General features: G+C 40.4%; 1 protein-coding gene across 1 annotated transcript; it reads right to left on the bottom strand.

The window, feature by feature from the left end:
• Positions 1-1,579: 1,579 nt before the first annotated feature.
• Positions 1,580-18,260, bottom strand: dcp1a (decapping mRNA 1A). The gene is made up of 9 exons (XM_080443498.1): positions 18,128-18,260; positions 17,561-17,601; positions 16,855-16,982; positions 10,297-10,363; positions 8,819-8,960; positions 8,173-8,274; positions 6,472-7,101; positions 5,825-6,106; positions 1,580-5,570 (listed from the first exon to the last, which is right to left on the bottom strand). Exons 1-9 carry the CDS (start codon positions 18,257-18,259, stop codon positions 5,490-5,492), a joined length of 1,605 nt encoding a protein of 534 aa, XP_080299624.1. The 5' UTR covers position 18,260; the 3' UTR covers positions 1,580-5,489.
• Positions 18,261-19,726: the final 1,466 nt, after the last annotated feature.

Genomic DNA, 19,726 nt, shown 5'->3' on the forward strand with positions numbered 1-19,726 from the left:
TACTGTCAAAATGTACTGTCAAAATGAGCACACAGACACACAGACACACACACACACACACACACACACACTTTCTGGCTCCATGGAACCACGTTTGTGTGATAAACTGTAGCCTAGTTTCCCAGTCACATTAGGTTTGGCATTTTGCTAACATTAGGTAGGCCTTTATCCTTATCTTATTCTTATTTTAGAATCTGGAATCGCCTACCAGTTGAGTGTAACCTATAAGCCTATGTGGGAAGGAAGATGAGAACGTGAACAGTGGTGTAAAGTAACTAAGTACATTTACTCTAGTACTGTAGCCTAGTAGTTAAGTACAATTTCGCCGCATCGCGTTGTGAGCTTGTAGATCTGCTATTTTTAAAAGATTTTTATACATTTTGGAAACTTGAAATGGGACATTCTGCATAATGAGTACTTTTACTTTTGGTACTTTAAGTATATTTGCCAATACTTTTGTACTTTTACTCAAGTAAATCCTGAATACCAGACTTTTTAGAGTATTTCTACATTGTGGTATTGATACTTTTACTAAAAAATGCAAGGATAAGGATAATTCCTTTTAACAGGTCGTTCATGAAAGTCCTTGCGGCCTTGTTTCCAATGAAAACCTGTGAGCAATTAGGGGTTAAGAGTCTTGCTCAGGGACAAATTTCATTTAATCGACACATATGTTGACCTGGCCTGGAATCGAACCTGTGGCAACCAGGGCTTCTGGCTCCCTAGGCGGGCTCACTAACCACTCAGCTATGGCCGCCCATAAAGTACTTTTTCCACCACTGAAAATGAAAGACAGTCAACTTGAATTGATGACTCTTTCTCAGGCTGACACTAGCCTAGCCTACTACAACCACACATATTTAGTATGTTAGTGGATACAGGTCAGGAACAGTGGGCACCTAAACCTTGTGGGAACCATAGCCCTGAAACATGACTGTCATACCATCATGTGAACCATGGCTAGTGGGAACCTCAACGATAAATAGTCTGTTTTTCCAAAATGTAACAAAAAATAAAGAATACATGTACCCTATGCTTTGGAAAATGGTCTGGAAAAAAAAACATTATATGCAAAAGGCAGGCATAATAGTAAATGGAAGACTGGATGGGCTGGCAGGCTAAATAGAATATAATTGGATAATTGTCTTTCACAATGAGAAAAGAAGCTGCAGTGCCCTCTGTAGACACAGGGTAGCCTACATATTTTGTAATGGTAGACATTGTCATTTGTGTGTATTATGTTTTGCTTGAAAAGCAAGAGTTTCTGAAAAAGTTAGTAAAAGTAATATGCAATATTACTTTGTTACTCATGAAAGTAATGTTATGTAATGTGCTACCTGCGGCAGTAAAATTCAAACTCCTATAACTATTTGGATGAAAAATATCTATGGATACATTTGATTCTAGAGACAGACTGCATCAGCATAACATATGCAGTGGATGTTTAGTGACATCTAGAGTCCAAATAGAGAAATTGCACTTGGCTGCAGCCTAAACTTTCAAGCCTAGAAATATAAGTACAAAAAGGAAGGCATCAATTCAGAATTTATTCCAAAGATAAATGACAGCAAGTTTTTTGGTTTCTTCCAATCTTTAATATCACAAAATAGTCATAACCAAATTGCACACAGCGACAAATGATTTTAAAATTAAGATGAATGCAATTTGCAAACACTTTCCCAAAACATCCAACAAAAAATGAATATTTCTGGCCAATAAGAGACATTACAAGGCATAAAATAACCTTAAAAACTTAAAATATGCTACTAGGATTAAAAATCTCTCAAATTCAACCCATTTACTGTGTGCATGTGTTTAGTTCAACAATAAGGGGCTGGAAACTCAAATGGACAGTTAAGTGGTTACAAAGGGGGTTTGGTTACTCAAATGTCAAAGTATTAATCACTGTAATTTCTTCCAAGTTTCCAAGACACAAACTCCACTGCCTGCTCATACATTGATGGTCATTCTCAATAAGTGCGCTAAATGCCTAAATGTGAAATGCATTAGTTGTTAGGGTGCAACAAGTGGAGAAAACTAAATCAGTTTGGTACCTTTTCTGGTGAATAATAGTTTAACACACCAATTGCCAATTGGAATTAAAGGTCTAAAGATGTAGCGCAACTCAAATACACTTATAACGGAGAGTGTCACAAGAACAGGTAATACCAGTAAACATCCAATACATTCAAACCGCATGATGTAGATGTACAGTTTACAATTAGGACAGGATTGAGTCCATGTAGAAGTTCAATTCACTAACAAAAAAAAAGAAAACAAATAAAAATTATATTCATTATGATAAAGTTAAGCATGATAAATAAAGTGGCCATTTAAACATTGTAGCAAATTTAAACCTGTCTGCGTGAGTGAAATGGAATTCCAATAAACACCCATCTTCTTATTTGTTAGGGTTTCTTTGATAAACCTAACAAACAAATCAAATTTAATGATGTCTAGCATTCAAGTTTACATTGGAATGACGTGCAGAAGTAAATAATTAGAATTACACAGATGCTTGAATGAGAAGAAAATAAAAGATCTTCATTGACAACCTCTCTAGCTTTTCACAGTTTGATGAAACCAACAGCCCTGTCAGCCAGCACAAATGCTGCATTCTGACAAAATACTGCAATAAAAGCCTCATAATTCTGATAGGTCTATTCTTAAAGAAAGCTGCACTTATCTTACTTCTGCAAAGTTTCCCAAAAGATTTCAGAATTTTATGTGCTAAGATTAAAGGGAAAATCAGGGTAAATGAAACAAATTATAAACCAATGAGTTCCACAGAGGTACAGCCACCACTGAGAAGAATCTGACAAGTTTCTCTGTTGCAGAAAAGCTTGTTTTTTATCAGAGTTTTGCAAGCCAACAGACACAATAAACAGGTGATACGAGAGAGAGGCGTTGTGTAATCTGTACCATAGTGGCTGCAAAGGATGAGGTCCTAGTAGCCTTACTGAAAACCCCATTTACTGCATAAACAAAGGCCTAATATTACAATAGGCTTTATCATTTGAATGTTTTTGTAATATAAATCAAATGTAAACCTAGTTAAACCTAGATTAAAAGAAAGTTAACAAAATAGTACCAAGAACCTTGCTAATCCAGAACCATTGGGAAAGGAGGTAGTTCATATTGGTCATGCGTTTTATTCAGATAATTAAAATAAACGTAATTAGGTTACTGGTTCCAAAATGTATTCAAAATGTTAAAACGCATACATATTTACTGGTACACACACATTCACATCCATGCAGTCTAATTTGTGGATAAGATGCTTCGTGTTATTGGTCAAACCAAATTTAAACATTTGTACAAAATGAATATACTATATTTAGTATGTCTTCATACTTTTACCCTGTTGGTATAGCATGGGTTCAGAATTCAGCAGTTCAAGTTATAACAAGGTTCTACTGTACTACATAAAACGCTGGTATCCCAAAAGGCATTGTGACTGACTGTCTTCTATTGCACATGCCCCACCTCCCATTGTAGCATAGTGATGATGGCTGGTAAAGGGGAGACAAGAGAAGGACAGAAAGAGGGACTGGGGGGAAGGAGGGAAAGAGAGCTAAAGGTAGAAGCTGAGGGAGGAGAAAGCGAGGCAAATAGTAGGAAATAATTGATGTGCGCGTGTGTGTAAGGAGAGCTGTAGTGTGCAACACATTACAAAAAGCAGCAAACTGAAAATGACGCCAGCCTGGTTAATACTTAATCATATGACAGTGTTGTGCACCTAAAATAGCCAATCTACAAGCTCACAAACACGTCACATTGTGAACTTGAACATCTGCTATTTTTGGTGCGCGACATGGTTGTACGACCGAGCATAAAACAGACATAAGTCTCAGCTTCCGGCTGCAAGTGCTTGGCCAAACAACTGTGGAAATCCACGTCTTCCTTTCGGCTTGGTTACAAAAAGTCCTCAGTGAACGACAAGCCAACATGTGACAACGCAAAAAATAGCTGCAAAAAATCACTATGGCAGTTCAGTGCATCTGCAAAATATATACAGGCATCAGCGATCGATTGTAAAGGGAGTTTTTAGGGGTATGGTAGGATAGGAAAGAAAATTTGAGGTCTTACATTTCACCTCCAGATAGAGGGAGAATTCTTGAATCAATGTCCGAGAATGCCCTGCAAAATATTTCAGAGACCTCCAGCATGGAGTCCAATCCGTCCCTCTTCTGATGCGTGGTATACCAAAGTCCCCACACTCTTCTCATATTCTCACATTATGTAGCTACACATTATGTAGCTCCAGTGGAATCATGGTTTACATGGATCAAACTGTACATGATTATTCCTCCTGTCATCTTGTCCTCCAGCTGAGGACGTCTAAACAGGAATGATGAGAAAACTTTGCAACATGGTTGCATGTATTAAAAAAAACTGTGGGAAAAGTCTCCCCTGTTGATGCTGTGTCTAAAGGTTCAGATTTCAAAAGCCAAATTCAAGGCTGTAAACCCAACTTTTCCCATTTACATTACAAACCTCAGAAGCTGGTGGGATCCAGGAACAAGCCTACCAAGCAACAAAATCAGCTTATTGCTTGAACAGCCAGGTTACGATCTATTTCCAAGCATATTCTGAGTTTACCCCAACCCCATGAGAGTCCTGTGCAGAGGGGCTTATGGTCAAACAAAAACCAAGGGTTAAGGTAAGGTCTGGAATCTCTCCTTCTTAGGAGTTCTCTCTCAACACCATTTAACAATTAATTGATCCAGGTACAAGTGAGTAATCTGGACAGAGTGTAAGTAGGTCAATATTCAGCTAAGGGCTGAAAAGCAGAAATGTGGGGAGAGGTGTGCCATTTTAGGCCTTATTACATGTAGCAAGGGGGGTGTTACAGATTGCTATTATGGTCTTGACACCATCAAAGAGCCATTGGATGTGCTTAACTCTCATGAACTGATCACTTCAATCCCTCCTCTCTAATTGCTGGAAATACTAACAAATGACCGGTTTTGCTCATTGCTGTATGCCGTTTCAGGCTCAAGAATGAGAGGTCATAGCTGGAAAGGGATCATAGAATGATGGAAACCGTGGTTAAGTGGATATTGGGGAACATTTTGAAAACAATGGGCCAGGACCCAAAATAGGTTGTAATTTTTGTTTGGCTCTCCACACGACAAAATTAGAACATTTTGATATTCAGTCTAGGTCCCAGGAGCAGCCTGACCCTAAAGACGTTGTCCGTGGTTGGAAAAAAATCTAAAAGCCCTTAATAAATGGGAGGTGTTCAGTGATGTTGAAGCTCTTATCTGAGTAGTTGAAGTTGTCGTAGCAGTTGTAAAAATAAATGGAGGTGACATCCCAAGCTTATAGCTTGACATCTGTGAAATCCTTAGACAAATGTGACTTCACTTCACTCGGGTCCTGGGCTGAAGAATGCAAGTACCCTTAATGCAGGGTGATGGTGACAGACTTGCTGAGTAGAGTGACCATAGATTGTACAAGTAATAATGGTGGTGGTCGGAGTAGGGCTATAGCTTCATGTTGGTGAAATCCTTGGACAGGCTTTGTAAGTAGGCATCATGAATGGCACTGAGGAAAGCTGGGTCATTCTACAAGGAAACAGGACAAATTATGAAAAACATTTTATTATCCCATTATCCAAATTGTAAATGCGTTTCAGTTCATGGGGATGCCTACATGCAGATGCTCAGATTTATCATCTGTAAAAACATAATTCGATGCAAGCCTTTCCAACAGCCAGTTCTCCCATACGAAAAAAATGAAACCCAATGGCCTTTACGGAATTTCTACCCACTGAAGCAATCAAATATATATGTATGTTATGTATTATATTATAATGTACCTTGATAAGGTGTATCAGTGTGTCCTGGAGCTGTGTCTTGGTGCGGAGGGTCTGGTGAGGTTCGTTGCCAGCTGTAGAAGCAGATGAGGGGGCAGAGGGAGCAGAAGGGACCACTGATGCCGTCGTCGCCGTTAATGATGCTGATGTGGTTGCCATGCGGGGCAGTTCCACCGTTGGCTTGTTAATGGAATGCTGAAAGGCGCTGGGGGAGAGGAGCACTGAAATCTCTGCCCCCGAAAGGCCTGGCCCCGAGGCACCACGGCCTGTATTCATATGGACACCCTGAGGGAGGGAAGGAGAGAAAGAGAAAAAGGGGGAGAATGGGGTGAGAGGGGGAACAAGGGGGAGAAAAAGGCGAGGGGAGAAAGAGAAAGTTGCAAAGAGAAACAATGAGCGAAAGAATCAAACAAGGGGAGACGGAAAGAAAGAAAAATAGAGCAAAAGAAAGGCAGATACAAAGGGTGAAATAGAGAGAAAGACCAAGATATTATTATTATTAGATGATATTATTTTCTTAACCATAGCACCTATGTAAGTTACCCAATATATAGCACAGTATTTGACCATTTCACATTATGAATGCATGTATAAAAGACAAATGGATATTTAAGCACAACAAAGCAGCAGTTAAAAACCATCCCACTTACTGGCATTGTTTTGATCAGGTTTGGGGCCTGAGAGAACACATCAACATCCTTCCCCTGCTGGAGAAGAGGCTTCCCCACTGGCCCCACTAGCTCCTGGAAGCTCTGCGGTGGAACCAATGTGCTAGGCAGGAAGTTGGGGGCAAGGGTGGGCTTATGGAGGTCAGAATTCACAGAAGGTTTGAGCGTATTGAGGATCTCCTGGCCCATGTAGGCTGCAGAGTTCGATGGCGGTGCCACAGGACCAGGTGGGGCAGCTCGTGGCTCGGCCCCAGCTGGAGCTACCAGGAGCGGCGAACACCGAGGCTGGGGCTCTGTTGCGGGGCCTACTGCCTGGAAAACGGGGCTGGGGTGGAGGGCGTAGGTAGCTAGAGCAGGGAGCAAGCTGGGGGCTAGATGGCGCTGGCCAACCCCAGGGTCTGGTGCTGTCAGATGGTGTGGGAGATGAGGATCGAGGGCGGGCGGTTGGGGGTATGGCCTGCTCTGGAGGTAGGCAGTGGGGCCATGGTTGCATGGTTCACTGGGGGCAGTGGTGGCGTTCTGGATGGGCATCGCAGGCAGAGAGGGATCCTTGAGAAGAGAGGAGCCAAAGAGCTCTTCAACTGTGATCTGCTTCTGAACTGTATGAGAGCTCTAGAAAGAAAGAGAAGGAACCTGTTAGACATCGTTATCAGGGATTTGGTCAGAAGCACCACAACCCGAAAGACAAACATTTTCTGGATTTAGAAAAGCTAGCAAAGGAAGTGATTACTCATTCACATATTGGCTGTTTACATTTGTGACAAATAAAGTATTCAATCAATCAATTCTTTCCACTTGGAAATTAACAACTTAACCGACTGTCAGTGCTCATATATCACAGTCTGTCACAGTGTAGTGGCAAGTGGTGTGCAGCAAGTGGTGTGGAAATGCCAAATCAGGGAAGGTGAATTGTAATTGATAACCTACACACATAATCTTTTTAAGAATTATCAGCAAATCTCATAGTTACATTAACATTGTTCATGTGAAATAGTTTTCCAATTATTGGTGAACATTATAAAAATTGCCATGTCTATTTAGAGACAAGCCTAATGCTGGCAAGTTGCATGCGTTTAGTTTGCCTATAAACTGTTTCACAAGAACAATGTTGGAGTTTAGACATTCAATAATACGTTTCGACTATCTGACATTTTCATTCCCGCTTCAGCTGCGAGTGAAGAGTTGGATAATTATACAAGGCTGAGAAAGGAGAGATTGACACAGTGAAATAAAACAGCAATAGACACTGGTTCCTGTTCCCACATGACGCACCCTTGAACATTATCGGTGGATTAATGGTTTTAGATGCAAGTGGGCAAGTGGCTATAGTGAATCAAAGTTGGATAGAGCTCTTAAATCTGTCCAGAGTCAAATCTGAGAGAGAGATCATATTAACAATTTTTTTATGCAGTTTACAACAATGTTTTTGTGATGTCATGAAAAATGTCCCAGGCTGCATCTTAGATAGTGGCTACATTACAATATTTATTTGCAGACTCCTTGAGGAACACTGCAAACTTTCCAAACAGACAAAAATGTCAACCCAAATATATCCCTATGGGAGAAATTCATGTCAAAACTGGTGACAGTTGACAGGCCCTGGGATGTGATTTAAACTGCCTGCTGCAGGAACCAGTGGCTGATCTGGGTTGACGTTTGACAGGGCATGCTGTGTGTGTAGACCTTTTCAGGTTGTAGTGCGCCGTGCGCATGCTCTGTTGCGTCGATGGCTGGCTTCAAGATCGGCACTGCAGTAACAGGCACCTCCGTTTCACCTGTCTGAGTCTGAAAGACAGAAAGAAAGACAGATAATATGATAAACACTTAGTCATACAACAGTGCTGCTTGATGAAAATGTCAAGCTCTTAACGTGTCACAATGCTGTTGTGAGCTTGTGGATTTCTAAGTGACATTGTCGTGAGGCGGAGACTAAATTAAGCATTAGACAGTCCTTAAAACACACGTGTGACTATTGTTTTTGTGTGATGAAAATACAACTATGAAATGAAAATGCAATAGTCAGAAATTACATCTGGGTGCTTTGTCCTATTCATACAGTCACATACAGAATTGGAATAATCTGGGATTAAGTAACATCCTAATCTCAGATGTGTGGGAGACTCATAACTTGTATGTTCCCCTCTTTCAGTCAGTGAAAAGAGTAGCCTACAATCTACCCCGAATCCTCTTTATAAACCATCTCATGTTGGCAGAAATCACATTTTTTTGCTCGCTTTCATGCCACCATTGTTGTGTAGAAGACAGGTTTTTGCCGGCCACCATCCCATCAACGGAAAGTTTCTCCTGTTGTACTGGTTTGTGTCCTTACTCTTTGGTACTCTTCCTTGGCTTTGCTGAGAAGCTCCAGAATATCGATAGAGCGTGGCTCTGCCATGCCATTGGTCCTCATTGGTCCCACCATCTCTGGTGGTGATACCCTTTGTGCATGGTCTGCTTCCTGTTTCACAATCCTAGGTTCGAGACACAGGGCAGTGGGCTTAAGATAGACATCAATGAGTTCACACAACTAATTCATTTATACTAATAGTATAAATGAATGAACTATATTGCCGAAAATACCTGATCTACAAGCTCACAAGGTGCTACGATGCGACGCATTGTGAGCTTGTAGATGGCAAGCCACACACACATCACACAACAAATTATAAATCAAGCTTAAGTCCAAGTATTCCATCTCATTTGATTTGTGTACACATTTGTGTACATGCACGCACACACCTGACCTGTGATTTATAGCTGTAGCAAACTTTCTCTTAAAGGGATATTTCACTTTCAAAAAAATGTTGGGTCATTTTATCGTCTACTCAGGCTTTTGTGAGCCCCACAGACAGTTTAAGTTGCTTGATTCAGTATTTAGATATTTGATATTCATTTTATCAGACACGCCCCCTTCCTATACAAACCCATTGTAACTTCAAACTCAAACTATTTTTAACATGTTAGATATATGTTAAATACTGAATCAAGCAACTTGTCCGTGGTGCTCCCAAAAGCCTGAGTAGACGATAAAATGACCTCAAATTTTTTTGGGGGGGGAAGTGAAATATCGCTTTAAATGTCTTTCATGTTTTGTCTTCTTGTCATCGGAAGGGAAAGGAATGTATGCAAAACAACAGGTTTAACATAGAGTTGCGTTTGTGTTTTCTTATTGTAGTAAATGCGTAGAGACTTCTGATGGTCAGATGGAGCTGCTTGTCCCTCGAGCCAGACTGTTGACTCACAGTCAACAGTCTGGCAAAATGAGCCTCCTCTCCGCTTCCGTTTCATCTTATAAGTCTCACAAATCAATCAAATAATCAAAGCCTATATAGCTTGCTGCTCATCAGAAATGGAAATTCAAAAATACATTTTAAAGATATTTTAAATTATATTTTTGTGAATGGAAATGATGAACGGATGACAGCTTCCTTTCTCTGCTTTCAGAGGGTGTAGTTCCAGAATATATAGCATTCGGAGATTGTGGAATAGTATGGATATGCGAGACTGGATATGCGAGACTGTGGAATAGTCTGGATATGCGAGACTACTTGAGAAGATGTAACAAAAGTTAATGTCAGGCGTGCAAACAGCCCCGAGGTGAAAAAGGTGACAACATGTTGTTTTCTATCAGGTCAGGTGTCACACAATTGCCCTATTTGGGTTCAAAAAGGTGACTGTAGCTGAAAAGTGACACTTTTGCATGTCTGTAATGTAATCTCTTTCAAATAGAAACACAAAGTGTGCTCATGCACACAGTAAAGGCATCTCACTCTCAAAAAGTACACTATAACATGAAATAAAACGTACTTGACCATCAGCTGAGCGATGCGTTGGCAGTCCCTCTTGTCATAGAACCAGATACTATAGATACCCACTGTAAGAACAAAAACACAAATACACTTACTGTACAGACAACATAAAAGGTCATTAACACATTGCATGCCAGTCGCGTAGATCTACGCGAACCTATTTAAAGCCGCAGCGTGCCAGTCGCGTAGATCTACGCGAACCGCCGATTCCCATGTTAAGTGCCCCAGGTGCACTTTCCGAATTTTTTTGATCCATTTCCGGTTTCCGGTCGGAAACGGAATTATTCGGGTTCCGGTTTTTTCGATCGTATCCGCTTCCTGTCTGGGATCCTGTTTAAAACTCGATTTTCTCTGGTTGTTGTTTTTCTCCTCGCTGATCACTGTTTACCGTTGATCGGCTGTAGCTTCAAGATGGCGGCACGGATTTGGAAACTGTTTTCGCTCGCCGTTTCTCACGGATCCGCTGTGTGTTTAGAACCAAATGAACGCGCACTTTTAACTTATTTAGCGAGGTCTGTGGCGACATGAAAAAAACTAAAAAACAACAATAAAACGCTGGCACTGGTGAGTACATTATGAGATTAAACTCTGGCATGGAATGTGTTAAGAGGGTCCAAGCACAGTAAAAGATTTCTATGAGAAGATGAGAAAACACAGATCATAGCTTTCAGAAGATGGTGAAGAAATGAAAAAAAAAAAATCTGGTTGTTCACAGTGGCCCTCATTTATCAACGGAGCGTATAAACCGGCTTATATTTTTCCATATATTCGGCCGTACACCAACGTCGAAGTCACATTTATCAACGAATCCTACACAGCCAATCCTAGCGTACATTGGGTCGGAGCCTTGATAAATGTCACGGCTGAAACCGAGCGTCATTTAAATAACACGCCCTTAAATATTGTCGAAACGCCCTGATTTTACGACATGGAGAACCAGAATACCATGGAGACCAAATAAAGCATGGGAAGCCAAAAGAGTTTCGCCGGCTCGCCTCGCCGCCTGTCAAGTCACAAGCACAGGCACACGCCTTTCTCTCTCTCTCTCTAACACACACACACACACACACACACACACACACGCCCAACTGTGTCTTTCATGTAATCTGTAGCGGTACAATCTTTGTCACGTAGGCTTGTAGCCTACATGAATGACATATTATGATACCAATCACATCGCCATGAATGGGGTTTGTATATTAATTTATTTAACCCATACCGAGCAGTGCACAAGCAGTCATGTAGGATATTCCCTGTGAGACTCGGACGGGCGGCAGTGATCCCGTGCTGCCACGTTAATAAGAGATTCGATCGTCGAGTTTATATCCTTAACCCAGCCAGGTTGTGTAGCCTACATAACTCTCTATGACATAACTCCATAACATAGGACAAGCTACTGTAAGTTTGTAGACCTCACTGTCCATGAAAAGATGGTCGGGGCTCCCGAAAATGCTCTCGCAGAAGCGCTCGTATATTTTGAAAATAGCAGATCTACAAGCTCACAACGCGTCGGGATGGGACCTGTTGTGAGCTTGTAGATCTGCTATTTTCAAATAGCCAATGCAGCCAGATCTGCAAGCTTAACCGAATGACTGTTAAAGCAGTTTGTTTAAATTACTTTCTAAAAAAGGTTATATTTTCACAGGGATTATAATAGTGTAGATATATATTTAGGAGTGGATTATGTGTCCAGATGCCTGTCAGACAGTCAGATAATGCTGCTCCGCAGGTCTAGAATGGAATAAACGGGCGCAGCCAAAGTCAACAACTGCTATCGACGGTATCGTACGGTAGGATGAAGCCAACGTCAGGATATATTGATAAATGCCGAAAGTTGCGGTGATCTCGTCGTACGCCCATTATTTGGTCTGCGCCGCGTTGATAAATGAGGGCCAGTGAGATTTGAGCTCAGAAGCCTACATGTAGTGAGGGAGTCATCGCTGCTGTTGCATTTATCACAAAACGACTTATTGGATTCATGATTTGGAAAGCTGGTGCATTTTAGAGCTCTTTGGTGGTTTTGTCAAAGAATATCTTTTGACACAAAATTATAATTGACAGCAAACACAGAACAAATATAACCCATTCAATCCAGGAACGCATCTGTGTCATCAAGCTTGAAGCTCATACAAGCTCATAGCCACACTATGAGCTTATAGATCTGCCATTTTTGAAAAAAATCATGAAAAGTTGTGCAAATCATTGAATACATATATTTTTAAAGCAAACACTTGTAACTCAAGTCTTTGCTTATGGGGGTCCCTGGAACAAAGCATTTTGAGATGGGGGTCTGCGGCCAAATACATACAATGTTTTAAAATTCTAACAGTATGTTGCTATATCAGTGGTTCTCCAACTTTTCCATGTCAAGGACCACCCAAATTTATATGTATTTAGCCACAGACCCCATCTCAAAATATGTTGTTCTAGGGACTCCCAGAAGCACAGATCGGAGTTAAAAATGTTCGCTTTAAAAAATATAGCAGATCTACAAGGTCTTATTTTCCGATCCATACGGTTTCTGAGATTTGATCCATACAGGGTCTGAGATCCATGTACTTCTGGAACAGAATAATAATAGTTCTTACTTCTTACAAAAACAATAAGGTTCCAGCCATTCTAAAAAACATATTAGGAAGTATTTAAATTATCCTGAATGACATAAGAAAGGTGCAGTTTCTGGAAATTGCAAGTGTGGTTGCCTGGATGCAAGTCCTGGGTTGCGGCCGACGAGACCCGAGGAGTCCGCTGGGAGAAATAGCATTAGAGGCCATGCAACATGCGATTCAAAATTGGTGTTGATCGGATCTTGCGATCATGTAACATGGCGTTTTGTTTTTAAATCATTCACTGCCAATGACGTGTTTGACATGTTTTTTTCCAAAGCCCACACCGCCAATGATGCGTTTTGGTGTTTTCAGTTTTAGACACTAGATGGCACTCTTCGCTAACCTATTAGTCACCATTTAGCAAATCATGTGATCGCAAAACAACCCAGCCACATTCAATTCCATTCTAATGGATTTGGAAGAATGCTTTTTTCTCTGCTTCGAGTGCTTTCTGTTGCTTTTTGGCGAGAACAACTGCCAATACAACAAGATTGCAGCTGAAGATTTGTTTCACATTATCAGCTACAGTGAATCAAATAATGACAAGGCTTCTACTGTATAATAACTACTTACTACAAAACATTACTAAACAAAATTAAGCGCAACTAAAAATATATTACATAACCTTACCTACTGCACTGCTTAATTAACTGTGCTATAAAAAGCAATATACCTCTCCAATTCTCAATGCAACAACAAAGTAGTACTAGTGAGCAAAATGTTACATTGTGTTGTGATGGGTAATACAACACTCCCATGTTTTCAAGGTCCCTTGATGCTGATGTAGCCTAGCACCAAGTGTTTAGCTCCCCGTTATGTACCATAGGGAATGTGGTGTGTGTGGGGGGTGTAAACAGGTGGGTATAACACTGAATGCTACACCCCGTCTACTGTTGGTGACAGACGTGTGCAGGAGAAGAATATGAAGGGGGGAAAAAACTGGCATGCTTTCTTTCACTTAAGATTTAAAACCAAGACGTGCAGGTTTGCTCTTGCAAGATGGTGCAAGAGAAAGTTTTAGTGGATCACAGACAGGTCATCTGAGGTATACACCATCATTAAGAAAGAAAAATGTCATACTATGTAGACATACAGAGACGACGTTTTGTCCATAAATATTGTATAAATGTATATGTCCCAGCTGTAGCCTCTAGATTGAAGTTTGCAGCTTGCAGCTTAAAGGCACCAATCCTCCCTGCCTCTCTCCTTCTTAACTCGTAAGCAGAACGGGGAGTCAGCAGGGGGTTATAGAACTCACAAACCTCCCTCTCAGAGGACCGGACTGGAGAAACACATTTAGACCAGACGCTACACAACAACTATCACAACTGAAGGGAGAGCAACGGCACACTAAAGCGGTTTCTGCAGACACTGTTCACCAAGTTAGGAGATTGTATCTGCATGGATTAAAAGCGTGGGAAATGGAATGATGAAAGCAGGCGGACTGGCAGAATGGACACTCTGATAAGCTACCTACCTACTGCCGTCAAGACTGGGACGTACCTCGACTTCAGAAAATATAGACAAAAGTTGTTTTCACTTAAGTTATCGACTAAGATTGCTATATTTTTATTTGCCATCTAGATCTTTTCCCACTTTTTTTTTCCTTTGGGGTGAGATATTTTACGAGTCCTTTCCTTTGCAATCTTTTTTTCAAACTTGCATTCCACATGTCAGTCTTTTTTAGCATTTGCAGTAACAACCCAAGTCCAGGTCAAACCTGGACTATTTGGGAATTACTTTGTACCTAGCATACCAGCCTGGCTAATGGGCAAGCAAAGTCAGAAGGGAGAACAATCTACTATAACACGGTCTATGGCAATGCTATTTTTCCTAATCAGCAAACAAATGGGAAAACAGCCAAATTCTTTATTTGTTGCACTTATGAAACTTCTGTTTAAACTCTTAGTAGATCACCTCGGTGGCAGTGCTGTTAATTACTTCCTGAAGATCTAAGTAAATCTACATGAATGCCAAAACTGTGCCATTGCCAACTGTGTGCATTAATCCTAATGGCATAAAACTTGGACAAGAACACAAAATAAGAAACTCTGGAAAGACCATCAAGAGGTACTCAATGTCCCAATGCAGAGTCATACAACTGTGGGGAATACCAACCAAGCTGAAACCTTTATGTAGTGTGTGGTAAATGCAAAGTCATGGGTGGAAGAGATCCCTTGGAGGAGGCCATCTTACCAAATATGACCCAGCGACCCCAACAAGATCTCCGGCAAAAGGGCAAGGAAGTGTTTCAGAAAACCCTGGGCAGGTGTCTGTACAGCGCTTTCAGAGGTACTGTGGTGAGGTAGTGTGTGTGTATGTTAGTGAACTTCAGAATGCCCTAAGGGCATGCCTATAGTATATGTACATATTTTCTATTCATAGGAGACAAGTTGCCAAATACCTCTGTCTAACTGACACACACATGCCAAATTAGGAACAGCTAAAATGCTATAAACCTACAGTATGATAGACTGAATAACACATTATATGGAGAAAGATACATCAGCTATGTCATTAATGTAGAATGTGACAAAATGTCTGGCACATTACTGGGTAGTTATGGTGTGTGATGAAATACTGCCATGCTTCAAGATTTTTAGAAGCATATAGCACAAAGTCAAATAAAGGTAAAATCCTTTAATTTAATTCTGAAGAGTGCACACCGAAACAAAATGGACCGAAATTTAACTCTTCAAAGTTAAATTACTGAGGATTATTTTGATGTGTATGGTTTTGTTGGATAGTATAAGGGCACACAGTTTGTGTTTTCTGCTGGACTACTTTGCTCTGTAAGCAGAGTTAGCAGACAGTTCCTTTATCTAAACAATAAGACTAGGAACATTATGTTTATGAACTGGGTGAATGGCCCATTAGTTTCACAGGATATTAAAGTAAAACGGCATTCCTAGCAGCTTTGTCAGGAAGGATCTGGACTCCATCGCACTTTCCTTTGAACTTCACACAGTGGTTCTCAACCTGTGGGTCAGGTTGCGAGGCGTTGTGAGCTTGTAGATCAGCTATTTTCACTATATTTATCTGTGGAACTGAGTCAAACAAAATGTAATGCCTCAAATCCTACAATTCTAAGTGCTCGTCAGATGGGCGGTCCCTAGTTCAAATGATTTATTTTGGGGGGTCCCCAGTTCAAATATGATTATTTGAGGGGGGGGGGGTCACAGTACCGTAGATATGTGGCATGATGTGGCACACAAATCTTTTTTCCAGATATCACCTCACAATATTTTATGAACAATGTTGTTCAACACCAACATTATTCCTTTAAAAAGCATTAAACAAGCACCAACTGTTTACCCTATCAGTTATAACTTATTGGCCAGTGCAACAAAAAAAGGTGGTCAACTAATAACATTTATTAAAAATAATATTGCCTGTGGCTTAGCATGTGGCTAAGTATAAAATAAGGCTTAGGTGGTTAAATTGTGATTGAACTAGAAAGAAAAAACACATCGATTCATGGTCACTAGAGCAGGGGTCTTAGTTTTTCAGGCCAAGGACCCCTTAGCTGAGACAGATGAAGCAGGTACCCCCACTAGTACACTACCCATTGGATTCATGTTAAATGTGTGTTTTCTAACATTTAACGACTTAAACCCTCAATACTCTGTAAACTTGACCTTTGGCTCTGTACTTGGTCTGCTCTTTTTTCCCTGTACACCACAACCTCTGCAGAAAATAGCCAAACTACAGCTCACAATGCATCTGTGACACGTTGTGAACTTGTAGATCTGCCATTTTCGGCTAATGTTGGCGCCCAGAATAGGGATGTGGGGTTCAAGTGGTTAATGTAAAGAGAAAAGTCCCTATCACACAAAGTTTAGGACTAGAGAATAATCTAAAACCCACACCAGTGCACACCAGTGCTCCATGCACACACAACAGCGAACCAGTTGCAAAGTAAAGTCAAAAAGACTGTTCATGCTTACAGTTGGCATTCCTGTAGAGCAGGAAGGGGTCTTGGAGCTGGAACTCCAGGTCTTTGTTGATAGGCTCCACCAGGTTCTCTGTACTTAGCCGGTTCATGATGGTGAAGCCATGGCGAGGGGAGGCCGACCTGCAAGTTACACATATTGCAGGATTGATACAACTGCAGGATTAAGTACAGTATAATTATTACTTCATATAATACTGCAACTGCACCCCACTTTGCATATTTGACGTTTCAGATCACTAAAGCATTTTAATCTGTTTGATATCGGGCAGATTAAATGGCTTTTCTTTTGTAAAAGGTTTCATTAAACAAAAGTCCAAGGTACTCTGGTTTATGGTGTGAGCAGAATAAGATAACGTTGTACATTTATTCATGGCAAGTGGAACAAATGGTGGAGTTTTTGTTCACAATCTCAAAACAAATCCTGAAAATCTTTGCATCATGTACAGAAAAATACAAAGATAAAATCCCATAAGATCACAATTGTATATTGTTAACCCATGGCTGAATGTAATCAACCAGGTGTTGTGTCATAGCTCTACACAGATTAACCAACAGAGAGCATATTTGTTTACATGGATTGCGGGAATTTGCGGCCTACAACACGTGCGTACGTCAAACACGTCAACAAAGTATGCGTTCCCCCTTTTCTAGTCTCAGTATATCTTCTCCACGCTGCTGTCAAAGAGAATTGCATTTACCTGGTATAAACAAACAACGTGCCCTCGATCTCCGTCTTCTCCTGAAATGACAACAATCAGACAAGATTGACAGAACAGGATAGTTTCAAAGTGGTGAAAATGGAAGAGACTTGTTTGTCGGCGTTAACTTGTTAAATACAACAACAAACACTGGGATCAAACACACTGGTGTCACTGAGGTCAAAGGTTTACCATAATCCATGTTAACTCTCACTAACTGCTGAGATATAAATAGCAGTGCTGTGCCGTGTCAGTATTGTTGTTGGCGACGAGGCTGGCTAGCATTAGCATGCTAACATATTAATTTAGGGGTCCTTGACATGAAAATGTTTGAGAAACTCTGGTTTAAACAACATACAGGGGAGGAAACAAGCTCAAAATAAGCACCTACACGTTAGACGACAGCCCCAAAAAAACGCAACCACCAATATTTACAAGCAACTTTACAGAATAAAACGCCCAAAAGCGCTTATAATACGCGTACATGGCAACACTGATGCTAACCTTCGCTAACGTTGTTTACGTTGAAGAAACCAACATTAAAAGGTCACATTTTCGCCAACTCACCCATTCGTTTGTTTTAGAGTTGAAGTTATACAGCGCTACCTGACCAGTAACGTCGAGGAGTTTGTTTATGTACGGGTCTTGTCTCTGTAGAGCAGCTAAGCTCATCAGTTGTCCTGCTTTGGCGGTCTCCATCTTGTATGTGATGACGATTGTGTTGCTTCCCGCACCAGTGTTGCCAGGTTAAAGTGGGAGAAATAAGCAACCACTGGTCTATAAAAACAAGCCCCAAAGAAGCGACTACAGGTCACATGAGCACTTTAAACCTATATGCAGTGGCTTTTTGAAAATAGCCAATCTACAAGCGCTGTGAGTTTGCAGATCTGCTATTTTTTTTTTCTCTTAAAATGTGGAATATTTGGAATATTCTTTAAACATTCTAAACACAAATGCTCCCTGGCACAATACTTTTTTTTTTTTTTACAACTTTATTTTACAGTTTTTATGTTACATACACGTATATACACGTACAAATGTATAGCATTTTATACAAGGCACAATACATTTTTATGAAAATATTTGAGAACCACTGGTTTAAATAATAATTAAAATGTTTGGAGACAAGCCCAAAATAAGCAACTACGCTTTAGAAACAAGCTACATAAAAACGCAACCCGCAACTACTAATATTTACAAGCAACTTTACAGAAGAATAAGCCCAAAGTCGCTTATAATAAGTGGACATGGCAACACCGTCCCGCACGGAACTATTTCTGCGGACTCTTGCTTTCCTCTCTCGTCCTCGGAAAGCACGACCACTGGGAAAGGTTCCTATCTGATTTATGATAACCTCGCGCCACCAGTCTTCCCACCTCGGAGGAAATAGATTTATGATGATCGCCATTTCCAGAACTAAGAAATGTGAATGGACATATTTATATGATATGTCATGTCATGTCATGTCACGTGTAGTGGTGTAAAGTAACTAAGTACATTTTTCTCAAGTGCCGTGCTGTACTTAAGTTCAATTTTAAAGTATTTTTACTTTACTGGATTATTTTCAATTTTCAGTACTTTTACTTCTACTCCACTACATGTCAGAGGCTAATTTTGGACTTTTTACTCCACTACAATTATTTGAAAACTTTAGTAACTAGTTACCTTGTAGATTTTTATTATTATTACAAAACATGCATTAACCACTTTATCCCTATATATTTGAAAATAGCAGATCTACAAGCTCACAACGCGAGCTTGTGAGCTAGTAGATCTGCTATTTTCAAAAGATTTGTATACATTTTGAACACTTGTGAAATAGGACATTCTGCATAATGAGTACTTTCTACTTTTGGTATACTTTAAGTATATGTTGATGCCAATACGTTTGTACTTTTACTCAAGTAAATTGAATTCTGGACGTTTACTATATTGCAGTATTGATACTTTTATTTAAGTAAAAAATGTGAGTATTTTTTCCACCACTGACACTGGGTCGCAACACCGATAGAAGATTAGTGAGCAAGTCAAGATGCGTGTTTATTAATGACCACAAGATGGCATCATTTTTGTATCTATCGGAGTGCCTCTGGTCAAAGAGTAGACTAGGCCTACTCCTATATAGTTACAAATTGGAAAGACAAGTGGGCCCCAATTAAGTGGATT

The sequence above is a fragment of the Gymnoscopelus braueri genome (assembly GCF_963280865.1).
Source record: "Gymnoscopelus braueri genome assembly, chromosome: 12".
Classification (NCBI taxonomy): domain Eukaryota; kingdom Metazoa; phylum Chordata; class Actinopteri; order Myctophiformes; family Myctophidae; genus Gymnoscopelus; species Gymnoscopelus braueri.

Coding starts and splice junctions, on each gene's coding strand:
- dcp1a (XM_080443498.1), bottom strand. CDS start 18,259: ATGGAGACCGCCAAAGCAGGACAACTGATGAGCTTAGCTGCTCTACAG. Junction 6,107..6,471: donor ACCTGATCAAAACAATGCCA/GTAAGTGGGATG, acceptor TCCCTCCCTCAG/GGTGTCCATATGAATACAGG. Junction 5,571..5,824: donor CACTGATACACCTTATCAAG/GTACATTATAAT, acceptor GTTTCCTTGTAG/AATGACCCAGCTTTCCTCAG.